Source organism: Budorcas taxicolor, chromosome 7 (assembly GCF_023091745.1).
Source record: "Budorcas taxicolor isolate Tak-1 chromosome 7, Takin1.1, whole genome shotgun sequence".
In the NCBI taxonomy this organism is placed as follows: domain Eukaryota; kingdom Metazoa; phylum Chordata; class Mammalia; order Artiodactyla; family Bovidae; genus Budorcas; species Budorcas taxicolor.
The window spans coordinates 42,851,495-42,870,108 of record NC_068916.1 but is presented as its reverse complement, the minus strand read 5'-3'; the positions used below and the strand labels follow the sequence as shown (position 1 = coordinate 42,870,108).

The 18,614-nt window shown below is 59.1% G+C and overlaps 2 protein-coding genes across 2 annotated transcripts in view; one reads left to right on the top strand and one right to left on the bottom strand.

The window, feature by feature from the left end:
* Positions 1–211: 211 nt before the first annotated feature.
* POLRMT (RNA polymerase mitochondrial) lies at positions 212–13,599 on the top strand. Its single transcript, XM_052642580.1, has 21 exons — positions 212–320; positions 807–905; positions 3,170–3,765; positions 6,602–6,732; positions 6,816–7,008; positions 7,982–8,131; positions 8,312–8,476; positions 8,620–8,775; positions 9,019–9,243; positions 9,435–10,241; positions 10,598–10,720; positions 11,012–11,134; positions 11,337–11,516; positions 11,657–11,743; positions 11,820–11,933; positions 12,011–12,063; positions 12,171–12,269; positions 12,864–12,936; positions 13,074–13,165; positions 13,252–13,313; positions 13,398–13,599. The coding sequence occupies exons 1-21, from the start codon at positions 233–235 to the stop codon at positions 13,445–13,447; spliced, it is 3,666 nt and encodes a 1,221-aa protein (XP_052498540.1). The 5' UTR covers positions 212–232; the 3' UTR covers positions 13,448–13,599.
* HCN2 (hyperpolarization activated cyclic nucleotide gated potassium and sodium channel 2) overlaps positions 13,579–18,614 on the bottom strand; it is a 20,240-nt gene continuing 15,204 nt past the window's right edge. Inside the window, exons 6-8 of the mRNA XM_052642581.1 lie at positions 16,352–16,592; positions 16,025–16,189; positions 13,579–14,885 (exon numbers count right to left, since the gene is read on the bottom strand). Of these exons, the coding sequence (XP_052498541.1) occupies positions 14,179–14,885; positions 16,025–16,189; positions 16,352–16,592 (1,113 nt within the window). The 3' untranslated portion in view covers positions 13,579–14,178. The remainder of the gene's footprint in view (positions 14,886–16,024; positions 16,190–16,351; positions 16,593–18,614) is intronic.

Below are 18,614 nucleotides of genomic sequence, written 5' to 3'. Positions count from 1 at the left end.
CTCTGTCCCGTCCCTCCTGGACAGGGAACAGCCAATCGGCGGGCACTACCGGCTCATGCCCCGCCCCCGCTCCGCTCCAGGGCCTGCTGCCTCCTGGGAGTTGTGGTTCTCCTGGTGCCTTCCCGGTTCGTGGTCTCTTCGCGGCCGCCGTAGGCCGCGGAACTACAACTCCCGGCGGGCGCAGGCGGCGCAGGCGCGTTGCGGTGGCGCGGTGGTCCCGCGTGCAGGCGGCATGTCGGCGCTGCGCTGTGGCCGCGGGGCGGCGGGGCTTCGGAGGGCCATGTGGCCGAAGGGCCACCCCTGCCTCCTGGCCGGAGAAGGTAACGCAGGGGAGGCCCGGGGATGACTCCAGGACCGCTGCTCTGCCCCCTCACCCGCCGCCGTGACCTTTGGCTTCTCGACCCCAGGGATCCAGCTAACTTGCTTTGGTGATTCTGCCGAACCGAGTGACTGTATTCCGCTTTCAATCACCCTTGGGCCACTCTACGGACCGGGGTCGTCGGTGCACTTTGACCTTTGATTCCTGGGTTCTTTTGGAGTCCCATGACCCACTATTTACGAATTAAGAGTTTTTAACCTTTGAACTGTCCGTGCTTTAGTTCGCGGAACCATTTATCTTCGAACTCAGGCCCCAGTTTCCTTTTTCCCTTACCCTGTGGTGTTTACTTTGAGACGGGTGACCACTGACAGTTGCACGGTCTTCAGGGTTCCTTTGCCCCGGATCCTGCGATTCCTGACCCTGCGACGGCCCTCCCTGCCCCAGCCCTGACACACGCCCGCCTCAGCCTCCCTGGTCTCTCCCGCAGGGACCCTCGGTGGCGTCTGGGGCCGGAAGAGAAGCTTGTCTGCCAGCGCTTGTGAGCAGGACCGCCGGAAGGGCTGCGGTCACGCGGAACTGCTGGAGGGTGAGCCTGATCCCAGGGCACTGGGCCTGATGCTCCTTTCTCACTGTCACCCCGCTGACTATACTGCTGGGAGCTACCTCCTTCGTTCCTCCAAGGTTCCTTGGTTCCACCCCATTGAGAAGGGTTGTCAGTCTGCTCTCTAGTGGTCCAAGGTCCCCCTTGGTGCCACTGTGAAGTGAATGCTGGGTGCAGTGAGCTCTTATAGTTCCCTTGTCTTCCCAAACCCACCAGGGGCTCCCACTTTCCAAATGAGAGAATGAAGTGAAAGTCGCTCAGTCGGGTTGGACTCTTTGAGACCCCATAGACTATACAGTCCATGGAATTCTCCAGGCCAGAATACTGGAGTGGGTAGCCTTTTCCTTCCCCAGGCATCTTCCTAACCCAGGGATCGAACCCAGGTCTCCCACATTGCAGGCGGATTCTTTACCAGCTGAGCCACAAGGGAAGCCCAGGAATACTGGAGTGGGTAACCTATCTCTTCTCTGAGGGATCTTCCTGACCCAGGAATCAAACCCCGGTCTCCTGCATTAAAGGCAGGTTCTTTACCAACTGAACTCTCAAGGAAGCCCTGATAGATGAGAGACTTGAAGCCTAAATTGTGGCTGGAGAGACTGGCGTGCTGTGTGCAGAGCTGGGCTTTGCCCTGTGACATGCCGGACTTTAGTGGTCCTGGCTCAACTTCCTGGACTTGGCGCCTGATAGGGTCTGCCGGTGGTCTTTGTCACTGGGGATGGACAGCCAGGTCCTGGCATCTCCAGAGCGAGCTGGGGGCATCACTGTCCCCTCCTTCTCAGGTGTCCAGTGCCTCCTGCTTCCCTCCTGCCCCATATCCGGTGAGTGGCCAGCAGCCAGGAGTGGGATGTGGGAGCCTTTAAAAAGAAAAGCCTGATTTCAGAAAATCGCAAACGTGCAGAAGTGAAACCACAGGTCCTACCAGCTTTAGAAGCAACCTTCTTTGATTTCTCACCCACCTTATTTTAAGGCAAAGTCCAGGGTCTGAAAATGTGATCACTTCATGTCACTCCCCAGTCTCGACCCTCCAGCTGGCTGTATCCTTTCTGGCAGAATTCCCTTTCCACCCCTGTTGAGGGCCTCAGAGCCCTGTGGCCTCTGCCAGCGTCCTTGGCTTCCACCAGCGTGATCAGTGTACCTACTTTTCCCTGGTCACCCCCCAGGGGATTCAGATGTGGCCACCTCGTGCCCTTTCTGGCACTTTGCCACTGACCATCTCCTGCATGTTCAGAAAGTGTCTGCTGACTTTCCTTCCACTGAGGTGGGGGCTGTGCCTTTCTTGTTGCTGTGTTTCTGCTCCAGACTGGCCCTCCTGTCTCTGGGCTGATGTTATGTGAGTGAGGCACAGGTAGGTCCTCACATTCGCGGATTCTGTGTTTGCACAATCTCCTACCAGCTGAACTTTACTTGAAACCCCAGTCAATGTACACCTTCTCAGCTGAGGTGGAGCTGGGTGACACTCTGTCAATAGGAGTCCTTTTCAGGGTATATCTAGTGCCCTGTGTTTGCATTTTGTGCTGTGTGTTGGTGGTTTAGCAGTTTAAAATGGACCCAGGCATGGTGCTGCAGGACCGTCTTGAGCCCCTCACCTCCAGGGGACTGTAATGTGCCTTTTGGAGAAAGTTTGTCTCATCGGCGAAGTTTGTTCAGGAGTGAGTTCTAGCAGTATTGGCCATTGTATATGTATATATCACGGATATGTGTACGAAATAAGGTGTATCAGATGGGAAAACTCACAACAGAGTGATGCATGGATCTGCTAGTGGAAGTGTGGCCTTGGGCACTCAGGAACCCTGTGTTCCCTGGGTGTGGTCGATCCCTGTTCACCAACTCAGTGGCCCCAGACTCCATATAGTCATGAGAGCTGGCTGTCTGTGAAGCAGCACAGAGCAGGGGTGGGCTGTGGCTGTGAACGCTTGTGCATGTGCAAAGGCCCTGAGGCCATTACAGCTGGAGTGGAGACAGCGAAGGGAGGCAGGGATTCAAGGAGCCAGGGGCTGTGGGTAGATTTTGAAGGCAGAGCCCCAAGGAGGCACTGACTGGCTGGACCTGGAGGGAGAGAGCCCTGGGAAGGACAGAGCTGCTGGGGTGGGAGGATGTTGAGGAGCAGGTGGTGGGCAACTCCAGGAGCTCCTTCGGGGCTGGGTTTGAGCAGCCCAGGCAGACCTGTGCGTTTGGTGGTGAGCAGACACACCCCCGGGACTGATCCCCCCTCCTGACAGCGGGGTCCCCTGACATCTCTCTCCCCACAGTGCTCGAGGCACGGGTGCGGCAACTGCAGGCGGAGGGCACAGCAGAGGAGGTGACGGTGAAGAGGGTGGCCGTGGCTCAGGCGCCGGAGGCTGGTGGCATCTGGCCCCCCAGGCAGGCCCCACTTGGGGCTGAAGGGGCTGTCCCCATGCTCAGCAGCCGCTGGGCACAGAAGCTGGACAAGGATCAGCAGCTGATAGAGAAGCGCTGGCAGCAGCTGGATGGGAAGCTGCCGAAGATGGTGGAGAAGCCGACCTGGGAGAAGTGTCTGCGCACGGAGCCGAGGCTGCTGAGCAGGAAGCTGGCGGGCCAGCTGCAGCAGTGGGAGCGCAAGAGGCCGCAGAGCCCCTGGGAGGAGCAGCTGGCCCGGCTGCTGCAGGAGGCCCCGCAGAGGCTGAGCCGGGAGGCAGATGAGGGCTCTGAATCCCGGCTGGAGGGCCAGCGCCAGAAGCTCCTGGCCTTCCTGGAATGCTGCCTGCTCACGGGCCACCTGCCCCTGGCCCACCACGTGCTGGTTGCACAGCACAGCCGGGCCCCACAGCAGCAGCTGCTCACACTCCCCATGTACAACACCGTCATGCTTGGCTGGGCTCGCCAGGTGAGGGGCTGGGGTCGGAGGCGGGAGCCAACCTGGGACACCTAGATCCCAACTCTGGTCTCTCAGCTCCAGGAGTCAGGCCTTCAGTTTTTATTATGCTGACAGCTTCTTTTTTAGATTTTTTATTGGAGTATAGTTGAGGTACAGTGTTGTTAGGTAGCACAGCAAATCAGTTATATCTACTCCTTTTGTTGTTGTTTAGTCGCTAAGTCCTATCTGATTCTTCGTGACCTCGTGGACTGTAGCCCATCGGACTCCTCTGTCCATGAGATTTTCCAGGCAAGAATACTGAAGTGGGTTGTCATTTCCTTCTCTATTGATTTATTTTTTAATTGGAGGAAAATTGCTTTATAATGCTGTCTTGGTTTCTTCTGTACAACAACGCAAATCAGCCATAATTATACAAATACCCTTCGCTTGTGAACCTCCCCCTCCCCCCACCCCTCTCGGTCATCACAGAGCGCTCGGTTGGGCTCCTTGTGTCACATAGCAACTTATTACCAGTGTCTGTTTCACACACGATCGTGTATATATGTCACTGCTGCTTTCTCCCTTCGTCCAGCCCTCACCTTCCCCTTACCCCGTGTCCGCAAGTCTGTTCTCTGTACCTGCGTCTTCATTCGTTCCCCACAGTTAGGTTCATGAGCACTATTTTTCTAGATTCCATATATATGCATTAATATCCAGTATTTGTTTTTCACTTTCTGACTCACTTCACTCTGTATAACAGGCTCTAGGTCCATCCACCTCATTTGGACTTCCTTTTCAAAATTTGTTCTTTTCTTATGACTGAGTAAAATTCCATTGTATATATGTACCACCTCTTGGGGGCTTCCCAGGTGGCACTAGTGGTAAAGAACCCGCCTGCCAGTGCAGGAGACATAAGAGACGTGGGTTCGATCACTGGGTCAGGAAGATTCCCTGGAGAAGGAAATGGTAACCCACTCCAGTATTCTTTCCTCCCATGGCGGGCTACAGTCCGTAGGGTCTCAAAGTGTCTGACACGACTGAAGTGACTTAGAATGCAACAAACATTGAGTTACATGTGTCTTTTAGAATTGTGGCTCCCTTGGGGTATATGGCCCGTAGTGGGATTGTTGGGTCATATGGTAGATTTATTCCTAGTTTTTAAAGGCATCTCCATACCATTCTCCGTAGTGGCTGTATCAATTTTCATTTTCACCAACAGGTTGAGAGGGTTCCCTTTTCTCCACATCCTCTACAGCATTTATTATTTGTAGAGAGTTTTTGATGATGGCATTCTGACTGGTGTGTGGTGATGCCTCATTGTAGTTTTGATTTGCGTTCTTTAATGGTGATGTTGAGCATCTTTTTTGTGTGGCTATTTAACAATTCTTTAGACTTGTTAATTATAAGTCACACGTGGCCCTCAATGGAAAATGTGAAAATGACTAAAGGGCCAGAAGACAGCATTCCTGTGTGGTTACTCAGCCAGGGCTCTGGTACATGGGGCGCTGTAGGCCCTTCTCAGGGCAGCCTCCTCGATGCTCCTGCCTGGGACGAGAACCTTATGGTGCAGCCATCCGCAGCTGTGAATTTCCCTCTGGATGCAGCTTTAGCTACTTCCCTCAAGGGAAGTGCTCTTTTCACTTGTGACTTCTCCTCTGACCTGTGACTGCTGAGGAGAGTTGCCTAAGCACCCTTGTGGAGACGACTTCCCCAGCACCCTCCCTGCTGTGCGTCTGCACCCTCATCTGAGGAGCATCGGAGAAAGTTAGCGCCGGTGAAGGAGGGATGCGAGTGTGGGTGCAGCTCCGGGAGGCAGGTTATCAACAGGGCCTCAGCTGTGCTGACTCACGCACAGAATGGGGCCCAGAGCAGCCTGGCAGCCCTGGGAGGTGCCAGGGTCACCACGGCAACAGTCACAGGGGGTTTCCTGCGTTGTCTTTGTGGGAGGCCTGCTCAGTTCCAGGCATTAGTCTCCTTTCCTGCGGTGCTGGCCCTCTGGCATCCGCCGGCGCAGAGTTCTGTCAGGGCGGCGGGTTTCTGATTAGACGAGCTTCCTGGGGCCCCAGAACAGCTGAACCATCCGGCAGGCTTCCAGCAGTAGACGCGCGTTTTCTGTTAGTCCCAGAGGCCTGACATCCAAGGTCAGGGCGAGGCAGGCCCCCTCCCTGCATCCCATCCTTCCTTCCTGACCTCTGCCTTGAGTGCCATACAGCATCCAGCGTGTATACAGCACCTGTAGAGACCCTACTTCCAGACAAGGTCCTCTGCTCAGGCTCCAGGTGCATGTGTCAGGCAGCCCTCCTGTTTCTGCCACGTGGTCCCCTCGAGCCACACCCTTCCCATCCCCTCTGGGCCTTGGCTTCCCTATCTGCAGAACGGGGAGCCCTGCTGGGTTTTGGAAGCCGTAAAGGGGGGATGCTGTGCAGGGTCTGTGCGTGTTTTCCTGGTGGTGGTGACAGTCCTATGAGTTTAGAAAGGCAGGAAAGATGATCTGGTTCTAGACTAGCCATGTCCAGTGGAGCTCTCTGTGACCTTGCCGATCTTCAGCTGCACCAGCCTCCTGCTGCTGCCAAACTGGGTATGAAACAGCTCTGGTCGGCGTGCCCGGTGACTACCGCACTGGGCAGCCCCCGGCCCATCTGGCCCGCGTGCAGACTCGCCTCTCAGACAGGACAGGGAGCAGGCCCCAGGGCAGGGCACAGACAGTGCTCATCTCTGTGGCACTTCTCCTTGATCCTCAGGGCCAAGGGGAAGGTGCTGACTGAGTTGGCTGGGAGGCCTGTGGTGGGGTAACTGGGGGAAGGAGCAGGCGCCCCCCCGCCCCTGTACCCTCCTTGCAAGCTCTCACCTGGCTTGGTCCCCCCAGGGCTCCTTCAAAGAGCTGATGTACGTGTTCTTCATGCTGAAAGATGCCGGCCTGGCCCCGGACCTGCTGTCCTATGCAGCCGCCCTGCAGTGCATGGGGCGCCTGGACCAGGATGCCGGCACCATCCAAAGGTGGGTGGGGGGTGGTGGTGGAGCTGGGGTGGGACCCCAGGGGCTCCCCGCTGGTGCTAACAGCTGGATGCGTGTGCCCTCAGGTGCCTGAAGCAGATGGAGCAGGACAGGCTGTCGCTGCAGGGGCTCTTCTCAGCTGTGCCCTTGAGCGCCGAGGAGCGGGAGGAGCTCCTGCGTGCTGTGCGCAAGGCCAGACCAGCATTCAGACCCCAGCCGCCACCCCCGCCCCCACCCCAGGTCAACACCTCGCCACTGCTCCAGGAGATCTATGCCAAGGTGAGCGGGCCTGCATCTGGGAACCTGAAGGGGGCGAGTGGTCACTGGATGCCTCGGCCCCTCCCCTCGTCTCTCCTGGCAGCACTGGCCCCCCCACCCCATGCTGGTGGATGGGAGGCTGCCCTTTCAAGGGGGGCCCACACCCTGCCATATTTGGTTTCCGCATAGAGATGCACCCTAGGCACAGCATGGGGGTATTGCAGGGCCAGTGTACCCACCTGAAACTGCACAGCTAATGCTGCAGGCGGCACAGGGCGCATGAGGTGAAGCCACCTCCCAGGGTGGAGGAGAGCATAACACCCAGATCCCTGGGGCGACGCAAGGAGTTTTCTTTTTTGACTGGGACAGACTTCCCCTAACCTGCAGTTCACCTTTTAAAGTATAATCCAGTGGGTTGTTTTTAGTACATTGATCTCTATTTCCAGAACATTCCATAACCCTGAAAGGAAGCCCATCCCCATCAGTGGTCACCCCCTACCCTCTCCCCAGCCCCTGACAACATGGAACCCACTCTCTGTGTGGATCGGCCTGTTCTGAATGTTTCCCATCAGTGGACTAATACCCTATGTGTCCTGCGTCTGTTTCTCTCACTGAGCATCATGTTCTCAGGGTCAGGTGGTAGCGAGTATCTGAGGTTTTTTCACAGCTGAGGGGTGCCCATGTGTGGAGGGATCACGTGGTGTTTATCCATCATCCCTTGGTGGACACTTGACCACCATAAACCAGGCTCCTGTGGCTGGCTGTGGACCAATCTTTGTGTGGATGTATATTTTGGGTTTGCTATCTTTAGCGTACCTATCTTTAGAAGGGTCACACAGTTGCAAGTTGGAAGAGAAAACAGCAGCATCCGGGCCTCGTGCTGTATCCAGCACCTCCCCCTGCCCCCGCACCCCAGGCCAGGGAGATGCTGCGCTACTCTGGTGGGTGGAGAGGTCAGCAGCGGGGCCTCACTGGCAGCCTGTTGCCCCAGCAGGACCCCTCTGTGTCCTACCCGAAGCTGCACTTGTCCCTGAAGGAGCTGCAGGGTCTCTTCCGACAGCAGCTTGGCGTGGAGATGGCCACCACTGTCACCGTGGAGTCCGTGGAGAAGGCCCCGCTCCTGACCGAGGAGGTCCTACAGGCGGTAAGGGGCTGGGGTGCTTCTGCCTGCTGAGCTGGGTATCCACTGGGCAGGGTTCATCCCAGCACCCGTCCCACCAGGTCCTCTCTCTGAGCCAGGACCTCTACCACTGGGCTGGGCCAGGTTGCCTGGGCACAGTGGTGACTCCTTGCGCAACCCCGCCCTGTCCCCCCCACTCGCCAGCGGAAGACCCTGGCGGCCTTGCGCGCGGAATGGGAGTCGGTGCTGTCCCTGGAGCTGCAGGAGATCAAGGAGAGTGAGGCCCGCGCTGCCGCAGAAGGCCGCCCATCCCTCTTCCCCTACCTGTGCCTGCTCAGTGAGAAGGAATTAGTGGGGCTGCTGCTGCAGGTGTGCACACCAGGAGGGGACAGGGCCACTGCTATAGGTTGGGGGGCTTTGGGAGGAGTGCTGCTGCGGGGGGTGGGGGGTAGGTCAGGTGGTCCCGATGGAGCATGGGGCTTATGGTGCTGTCCTCCCGGGCTGCCCCTCAGACCCTGCAGGCGCTGCCCCCGCATGGAGAGTCGCTCCTCTTCCTGGCGCACGAGCTGGGCGTGCGTGTGTTGAAGAGGAAGCGGCTCAGGAACCAGGTGGAAGAGCTGGAGCAGCGCTACTCCGAGTACCTGCACCTGCTGGCCTCGGACACCCAGGTGAGGCTGGGGAGCCTGAGCAGGGGGAACCTGGGCGAGGAGCTCTGGGGAGCCCAGGCCGGGTGCCCCAGGCCTCAAGCAGAGGTCCCCTCCCCTTCTCCCTCCTTGCCTGGGGTGGCTAGATTGGCCCCCAAACTCCACCTCAGTTTCCTCACCTAACCTTGTTCGTTGCCAGGGGCTGAGCCAGGGTCTTCAGCTCTGCACCTGGACTCTCAGCTCTCTGAACCACCCTCCCACCCACAGGTAGCAGAGCCCTGTCTGCCTCGCCAGCACTGGGAAGCGCTGGGCGTGCCTGAGGCCCCCCTGGAGCAGCCCTGGCCCGTGTCTGTGCTGGTGCAGCTGGGCAAGCAGCTGGCAGAGGTGCTGGTACGAGCCGTGCAGATGCCCAGCAGCCTGGCAGCGCCCCGGGGCCCCAGCACACTCATTCCTGTGCTCTACCACGTGTATTCCTTCCGCAGCTTCCGCCAGGTGCTTCTCCAGTGGTGCTTTTCCGCGCTGGAAGGGGGAGGGGGCGCCCCAGGGGCTGTGGGGCACTGGGATCCTGCTGTGGCTCCAGACCCTGAGGACCTGGACTCAGGGTCATGGCGTCTAAGGGGACCCTGGGGTTTTCCTCCGCTGCCTCCAGTACACCCTGACTTCTTGGCCTGTCCTGCCCCCAGATCGGGATCCTGAAGCCACACCCAGCCTTCACTCAGCTGCAGGAGACGGCGGCGGAGCGCACACTGATCTTCGAGTCCACGGAGGTGCCCATGCTGTGCCCACCCCTGCCCTGGACGTCACCACACTCGGGCGCCTTCCTGCTGAGCCCCACCAAGATGATGCGGTCCCTGGAGGGCACCCAGCAGCACCAGCTCCTGCTGGAGCGCTGCCCGCCCGCCGAGCTGCACGGCGCTCTGGATGCCCTCACTCAGCTGGGCAATTGCGCTTGGCGCGTCAATGGGCGTGTGCTCGACCTGGTGCTTGACCTCTTCAGGGACAAGGGCTGCCCTCGCCTGGGCGTGCCCGCCCCGCCCACCGAGGCCCCCCGGCCCCCCGAGGGCCGCCAGGCCCCCAAGGGCTGCCTGCTGCCCGAGGCCTCACCTGCCGACAAGGCAGAGATGCGGCGGGAGCTGGCACGGCGACTGAAGGTGGCACGGGAGATGCAGAGCCTGCGCGCAGACGCACTCTACCGCCTGTCGCTGGCCCAGCATCTGCGGAACCACGTCTTCTGGCTGCCGCACAACATGGACTTCCGAGGCCGTACCTACCCCTGTTCACCACACTTCAACCACCTTGGCAGTGACCTGGCCCGCGCGCTGCTGGAATTTGCCCAGGGTCGCCCACTTGGCCCCCATGGCCTCGACTGGCTCAAGATCCACCTGGTCAACCTCACAGGGCTCAAGAAGCGTGAGTCACTACAGACGCGCCGGGACTACGCAGACGCAGTGATGGAGGACATCCTGGACTCAGCTGAACGACCCATGACGGTGGGCTCTGACCCCTCACCATTGGGTGCGCCCAGCTGCCCCGGCACCCACCTCGGAACCCTGCAGGCAACCCGGCCCCCTGCTTCTTTCCTGGCACTCTCCTGCTGGCCTCTTGCTCTGTCTTGGGTCGTGGACAGCACTGCCACCTCTCATACCACAGTGGCCCTCTCTCCAGGCCCGTCCCCTCCCTGGTCCATCACTTTCCATGCCTCCAGGGCCTCCTTATGTCTTCCTACCACCTGGGCCCAACCAGCTGCTGCCTGTGCCCAGGAAGTACTCCCAGGCTGGCTCTAACCCCACTGGGTGGGGCCTGGAGACCCCAGGCCTGGCCTCACCCTGCCCACTACCTCCCACAGGGCCGTAAGTGGTGGATGGAGGCGGATGAGCCATGGCAAACCCTGGCCTGCTGCATGGAGATTGCCCAGGTGGTACACTCCCCTGACCCTACCACCTACATCTCCCACTTTCCGGTTCACCAGGTGAGCTGGGGGACCTTGCTGTGGAGCATACCCATCCCTCGTGGGCTTGGCCAAAGTTTCCTTAGGCTACAAAGCTGAGGGATGGCATGGTGTCCACTCTGCACTGGCTGGTGTTCCTGGGTAGGGCTTCTCTGTGCCTCAGTTCCCCGTTGCAGAGGTTCCTGGCTGCCTGTCAGTGTGCGGGTCCAGGGTGGTCTTGCCTAAGCAGAGCTGGGGAAACAGGAGCCCCAGCCCCCTACCGTGGACACTGGCCCACCTCACCCAGCCCGTCACTGTCTACCCCCTGCCCAGGACGGCTCCTGTAATGGCCTCCAGCACTATGCCGCCCTGGGCCGGGACAGCACGGGGGCCACCTCCGTCAACCTGTCACCCTCTGACCTGCCACAGGACGTGTACAGTGAGGTGGCTGCACAGGTAGGCACCATGACCTCCCCCTACCCCTGTGTGCCCTGATGCCCCAAACCCACCAGGGCCTGGATGCTGGACCCCATGGCCCACCAGCTTTCACCATACCAGGCCGTGAGCAGGGTTCCTGGGTAGTGTCAGAGGGGGTGACCCACAAGAGGAAAGGAAACTCCCACCTCTGGGTGGGTGGCCTCGCCCACTGCCTCTGCAGGTGGAGGTATTCCGCAAGCAGGATGCCAAGCAGGGCGTGCGGGTGGCCCAGGTGCTGGAGGGCTTCATTAGCCGCAAGGTGGTCAAGCAGACAGTGATGACCGTGGTGTATGGTGTCACCCGCTATGGCGGCCGCCTGCAGATCGAGAGGCGCCTCCGGGAGCTCGAGGACTTCCCCCAGGTGCGCATCCGGCAGTAGGTAGTTCTGATGGAGGGGCTTGGCTCTACCCCCTGCGGGGTCCCCAGAGCAAGCCCACCCCCTGAGTGTGGGGGGACTTCCTGCGAGGGACCCCAAACCCTATCCACCCTACTCTTCTCCAGGAGTTCGTATGGGAGGCATCTCACTACCTCGTGCGCCAGGTGTTCAACAGCCTCCAGGAGATGTTCTCTGGCACCCGGTCCATCCAGGTGAGGCCTCATCCTCCCCCTGCCCTGGGCTGTGGCCCCAGACCCAGCCCTTCTGACCCGGTGGCCGTCCCTGCAGCGCTGGCTGACTGAAAGTGCCCGGCTCATCTCACTCACGGGCTCGGCTGTGGAGTGGATCACGCCCCTGGGTGTCCCCATCATCCAGCCCTACCACCGAGACTCCAAGGTCATGGTACGTGCCGTCCCCGACCCCCACCCCCACTGAGCAGGGCAGGACTCACCCCTGTGTCCCCCATATCCACCCTGCAGATAAAAGGCGGGCTCCAGAGCCTCACTTTCAGCAGCAGTGTGGACACCAACCAGTGAGTGTGGGCACAGGCAGACATGCAGGAGGCCGTCTGGGTAGGGATGGGCGGGGGCCAGGCTGTGGCCAGGCTGAGTCCCGACTGTGTACCCCGCTCGCCGCCAGGAAGCCCAACACGTTGAAGCAGAAGAACGGCTTCCCACCCAACTTCATCCACTCACTGGACTCCACGCACATGATGCTCACGGCCCTGCACTGTTACAGGTGTGCCGGTCAGGGTCCTCGTGTGGGGGTGTAGGGGAGGGGCTCTGAGTGTGAAGCTGGCCCTCTGAGGGTCCCCCAACATGCATGGACATTCTAGGGGCGGGCAGAGGTGTCTGGTTTATCCTGAGCTCCTCTGACCTGGTGGGAAGTGTTAATGGTTATTAGGAACAGCTGCTCACGTGGTGGGGGGTGGTGTGTGTGGCTGTTGTGAGCCTGGTGTCCGCTGGAGTTTTTGTGTTCCTGACCCCTCCTCCCCTTGGGTGGCTACCCTGGGATGGAGCCCTGTGGTGGACCAGGGCCCAGCATCAGCAGCCCCCTACAGGGAGCTGAGAATCAGGCAGCAGCTGGGGTTGGGTGGCAAAGAGGCATTTTCTGAGAAGAGAACTTGTCACCTACCCACTGAATGGGGCGTGCATACAGACAGCCGCTGGAGTGCGCAGGGGTATGGGCAGGAGGAGGGTGGGCATCACTGAGTGGTGGGGAGGGGCTTGAGGTGAGAACTGGGTCAACGGAGGGGGTTGGGGGAGGTGAGGATTGTGGGGAGGGGACCTTGAGGTGCAGCGCCTCCACAGGAGCCCCTCATTCTGGCTGCAGGAAGGGCCTGACCTTTGTCTCGGTGCACGACTGCTTCTGGACGCATGCGGCTGATGTCGGGGTCATGAACCAGGTGTGGCCCTGCTCCCACTAGTGACTTCGCATCTCCAGCCTCCTCCCCACCCTGCCTGACCAGGGAGCCCACTCTCCACGCCGCTTGGGCCTGGTTTCTGGCTGCTGATGCCCTCCACCCCTGCTTCCGGTCCCCAGGTCTGCCGGGAGCAGTTTGTCCGACTGCACAGCCAGCCCATCCTCCAGGACCTGTCCAGGTTCCTCCTCAAGCGATTCTGCCCTGATTCTAGGTAAGGGCCCCCCCCTCCCGCCAGTGCTGCTACTGTCCTCTCCCCAGGCTGCCCTGGCCTCACCCCCACCCTGTCTTTGCCTTCAGAACCTCCAAGAGCATGTGGGTCTCCAGGCTAAAGGACACGCTGCTGTCTGTGCCTCCGACAGGTGGGACCCCTGGCGGGGTGGCCACCCCTGTGGGCTGGGGGTGGGGCCTCCAGATCGCGTCCACAGTTTCCCTCCGCTCTGCAGGGACCTTTGACCTGGAGCAGGTGAAGCATTCAACGTTCTTCTTCAGCTGACTGCCCAGCCACCCTGTACTCTAGTGTGAATAAAGGTCTGTCGCCACATGGGGGTTGCTGCCTGGGGAGGGGTGGCTACATGCTGTGTCCTCACAGAGCAATCAGACTCGGCAGGCTGGGCGCCAATGCTGTCGTTTATTGCGCGGAATGGGGGTGTGGGGGTTAGTGGGGCGTGGGGGGTGCGGTGGGTGCTGCTGCCTCAGCTCGTCATTACATTCACGACGGCGGGGACCCCCGGCCTCACCCCCACGCCGGGGCGCTGGAGGGAGAAGGGTGTGCCCGCTCCGGGGAGGTCACCGCGGATGCGCCTGGACAGGGACTGGTCTGGTTATTGCATGAGCGCAACGGAGGCAGCGGGAAGCCGGCAGGCCAAGTATTGCACTTAAAAACCGATCCTCGTCAGAGGGCGGGCGCGGGCAGCCTCCCTGGCCCTCTCCCCTCGGCCGCGGCCAGCCCGTCCCCCCTTCACAGTTGGGGGAACTGAGGCACCGAGGTGAAGGGAGCCCCCTCGCCCGTGCACGGCTGCCGGGGGCAGGGGCGATGTGGGTGGGCGCAGGGCGATGGGGGGGTGGGGCACGGCGAGGGGCTGTTCCCACCTACCCGGGCCGCCCGTCCGACTACAACTACCTACATCTCCTCTATGGCTTCTGGGGCAGGCGGCCCGGGCTGCGCAATGGCATGGCTTTGGTCTGGGTGACGGCCCCGCCCCATTTCGGGGCGGCGCGCGAGGGTCACAAGTTGGACGAAAGGCGTGAGCGCGCGGAGTCCAGCGGGTCGGGTCCGCCGGCGGTGCCCGGTGAGGGCGAGGCTGAGTCCCTACGGTCCGGGCTGGGTGCCGCGACCCGGGCGGCGGGCGCGGGCCCCAGGCGCGGCGTAGAGCTGCTGGCCGGTCGCGCCGTGGCCGCGGGGCCGGGTGCGCCATGGGGCAGCGAGGGCTGTGAGGCAGACAGCGGGCGCGAGGCGCGGCTTAGGCGGCGCGCAGGTAGCGCAGGCCCAGCGCGAGGCGCGGCAGGGGAGCCGGGTGTGCCACCGAAAGGCGAGGTCCGCGGTGCCCTGGGGCTGGCAGGCGCGCCAGGGGGACTGGCTGCAGGGGCGGGTCCGGGCGAGGCGGCAGCAGTGGCGACAGTGGGCGCGGGCCCCGGGGGCAGGCGGCGCACGAGGCGCGGCGAGCCAAGTGCCAGGGGCCCGACAAGCGGGCGTGTGACTTGTGGGCAGAAGCTCATGGCCACGGCCTGCTGCAGCGTGGCGATGGCTGAGGTGCCCTGTGGAGGTGGCGGTGGTGGCGGGAAGAGGCCGACACGCTGGCCCAGCTCAGCCTGCTGCACCATCTCGCGGTCATACTTGACAATCTCCTGGATGATGGCGTTCTCCTGGTTGTTAAACACGCCAGAGTTGAGGTCGTGCTGCACCTTGTGTAGCAGGATCGAGTTCTTCTTGCCTGGGGGCGGGGTGGGGGTTGGTATCAGAGGTGCCAGCCTCTGCACAGCAGGCATGCCTGGGCGCCTCCTCCAACCAGCAGGCCAGTGTCCCAGTGCCTGGTGTGCACAGCAAGCACGTATTGGACCCTGACTGTACAGCCAGAGTGAACAGATGTCCAGTATCTGCTGCGTATAAGAAGCTGAAATTGTGCACCTACTGTATACAGGAAGCAGGCACCTTTCTGTGTAGCTAGCATGTGGAATTCCTGCCTGATAGAGCTACATTGTATGTGCTTGTTGTCTATAAACATACTGAGTGTTTTTTCTGTATCCTGGGAAGTCCTCTTTCTATTGGCTCCCCTCCCCCTTCCACCCTCTCTCAGTCCTGCAGCCATTCATTGTATCTGTTCCCACACATGGTACCAAGGGCCTCCCTGACTCCTGCATCTAGTCTTCAGCTAGTGCTCAGCCATTTCCAAGATTACCCCCTGCCCTGCCTCTCCCCAGTTCCCCAGGACACCCCCCAACACATAGACAGGCCAGGCTCCAAGAGTCTTCCTGTATATACACAGCCTCATAGGATACACATCTGATCAGGTCCTCCCCTGCCTAGAATCATCCATAGCTCCCTACTGCTTCTGATCTACAGTCCAAATGCCTTCCTCTACCACCCACTAGGGCTCTTGTGCCTGCCCACGCCTCTCAAGCCTCCCTTCTCCCAGCTTCCCTGACTCCCGGTAATCCAGGCCCCTTTCCCACCTCAGGGCCTTGGCACATGCTGTGTCCACTCCCAGGTCATGCTCTCTGTCTTTCTACTGGTAACACCTACACATCTGGGTCTCTGCTTGGAATCACAAGGAAGCTCCCTGCCCCCACACCTCTCCTCCATGACAAGCTTGAGGGTGGCTGCCCCATCCTTCTCAGGGGCCACATTGTCACCTCCTAGCACACAGCAGGTTCTCAAATACTTGCCTGCTGAGCAGAAATTTCCTCTTCCTTGGGAAACTCAGGCTGTATTTGGTCAAGGGAGAAAATGGGTTGGGGAATCTGGTCCCAGGACCGGAGAAGGGGCCCTGAGGGTCAGCTAGGCCACAGCACCACCACCCCCCAGACTGTCCCTGCTGGGCAGCCACTGAGGCTGATTGCTGTGTCCACTCACCAATGCGATCCAGGCGGTCAATGGCGACTGTCTCAAAGGCCCGCCTCATCATGGGGTACTCCTCCAGCACCTCATTGAAGTTGTCCACACTCAGCGAGTAGAGGCGGCAATAGGTGTCGGCCCGCACGCTCGCCGTGCGCCGGCCCCGCGTCAGCAGGCAGATCTCTGCGTGTGGCCAGGGGCGGCAGCCTCACTGCTGGGCCATCCCCCAGGGCCCTTCCAGCCAGCACAGCGCCCCAGCTCCCCTCACCCAATCTGGGGTCCTTCCTGCTGCACCTGTGCCCCTAAGCTCGCCACCCTGGCCTCCGGCTCCCCACCAACACTCACCCCCGAAGTAGGAGCCATCAGACAACTTCATCTCCTTGTTGCCCTTGGTAAGCACACTGACCACACCGTGTTGGATGAAGTACATCTTCTTGCCGATGGTGCCCTCACGGATGATGTAGTCGCCTGGCTGGAAGACCTCAAACTTGAGCTTGGTCAGCATGGCTGTGACGAAGTTAGGGTCAGCATTGGCGAACAGTGGCATGGAGGCCACCAGCTTCCGGCAGTTGAAGTTGACGATCTCCTGTGGGGGCAGGAGGGGGACAGTGTCAGGCTTCCCCATCTTACCCTCCCTTTGGAGGTTGTACCTCTCAAACTCTCCGTCTGTGAAAGCAGTTGAACACTTTAGCCCAAAGACCAGCATCTTAATAGGCAGTCACTGGAGGTTTTGCCAAGGACAGGATCAAGGAAAGATTCCCTACTGTTTAACTCTGTGTTGGCAACACTGGTCGATGCTGTTAGACATGGGAAAGCATTCCAGCATTATAAGAACTGGAAAGGAAAAAGTAAAATTATCTCTTTACTCTTTCTATTAATAGGACTGCCTGAAAAAACCAAGAGAGTCCATGGAAAACTATAACAAGGGAAGTTAGTCAGAATAGCAAGTGATTTTTAAAAAACAACATGAAAACCAAGAGCCTTAAAGTGAACGCATGGTGTAGAAGACAGGGTACCATTTATCTTTGGTGGAGAAGCTTCGGGGGATGGGAAGATTCCATGTTTGATCTGGGTAGGGGTTACGTGTGGATTTTACTTGATAGAATGTCCATCAGGTGAGCCCTGATGACAGGAGAGGCACTTTTCTCTAAGGTACATTTCAATAAGAAGGAATGCTTACCATAAAGAGAAAACCCAGCTTTTTGTACAAACAAAGCCACTCCAAAGAAGATGCAATGCGTGAGAAGACCCCGTATCCACCCAGATAAAGAGCTACATGAAGTGGCGCAGCATGAGTTTAACAAGACACATCCAATCCTACATGAAGACGCACTGTAACCCCCCCAAAGGCACAGAAGAGCCATGAACATGCGCTGCTCACCATCTTTAACACGGGAGACACCCATTCTCCCTGGGTAGGGCCACAGTGCACAGCCTGTGAAAATGCTGCCTGGCTCGCTTCTTAACCAGGGCTGTTCACTCAGAATACACGAGCAGAAACATAAGGAAACCCATGACAAAGAAGAGCAGGGGGGTTCCCTGGTGACTCGGTTGGTAAAGAATCTGCCTGCCAATGCAGGAGCCACAGCTTGGATCCCTGGTTGGGGAAGATCCCGCATGCCACAGGGCAGCTAAGCCAGTGCACCACAACTGCTGAGCCTGTGCTCTAGAGCCCGGGAACCACAGCTACTGAGCCTGTGTGCCGCAACTTCTGAAGCCCGCACACTCTAGAGCCTGTGTCCAGGAAACAAGCCACTGCAATGATGAGCCTACACACCCTAGAGCCTGTGCTCCGAAACAAGAGAAGTCTGCATACCGCAACTAGAGAAAAGCCTGTGTAGCAACAAAGACCCAGCTTAGCCCCAAATAAAAAAGAGCAGAGGACTCAGCCTCCAAAGCACCAAAACACACTGAAAACTTGCGACGCAAACAGTGTGGGTTTGGTGCACACAAAGCAGACAGGCCTGTGGGCCAGATGAAAAGTCCAGAAACATTAAAAAAAAAAAACCAGTCCAGAAACAGACCAAGCACAAGGGCGGTTCACCCAGAGCCTGAGGGTGCAGCCCCACAGCAGGAGAGCCTGGACCCTTCCTCACACCAGGTTCCAGGACAGATTCCAAAGGCATCAGGGGTCCACGTGCAAAACAGGAGACTACACATACCGGAAGAAGACACAGAATTTCTCTAAAACCTAGGTGTGTAGCAGGCAGGTGTAGGTACCTGCTTTGTAGAGCGAGCATGTACTGCATGCCTGCTATACGCAGAGAGGAGATATTGAAAACTTGTGTGCAGCAGTCAGGTTTGAGTACCTGCTGTATATAGCAAGCATACATGGAATACCTGCTGTACACAGCAAGCATACACAGAGCACCTGATGTATACAGCATAAAAATTCCACATGGGGGAGAAACCACAATCAGCAAGGTTTAAAGACAAATGGGTGGGACTTCCCTGGCAGTCCAGTGGTTAAGATTTCACCTTCTGATGCAGGGAGTGCAGCAGATTCAATCCCTGGTCAGGGAGCCAAGATCCCACACACCTTGTGGCCAGAAAACCAAAACGTAAAACAGAAGCAATAGTGTAATAAATTCAAGGATGACTAAAAATG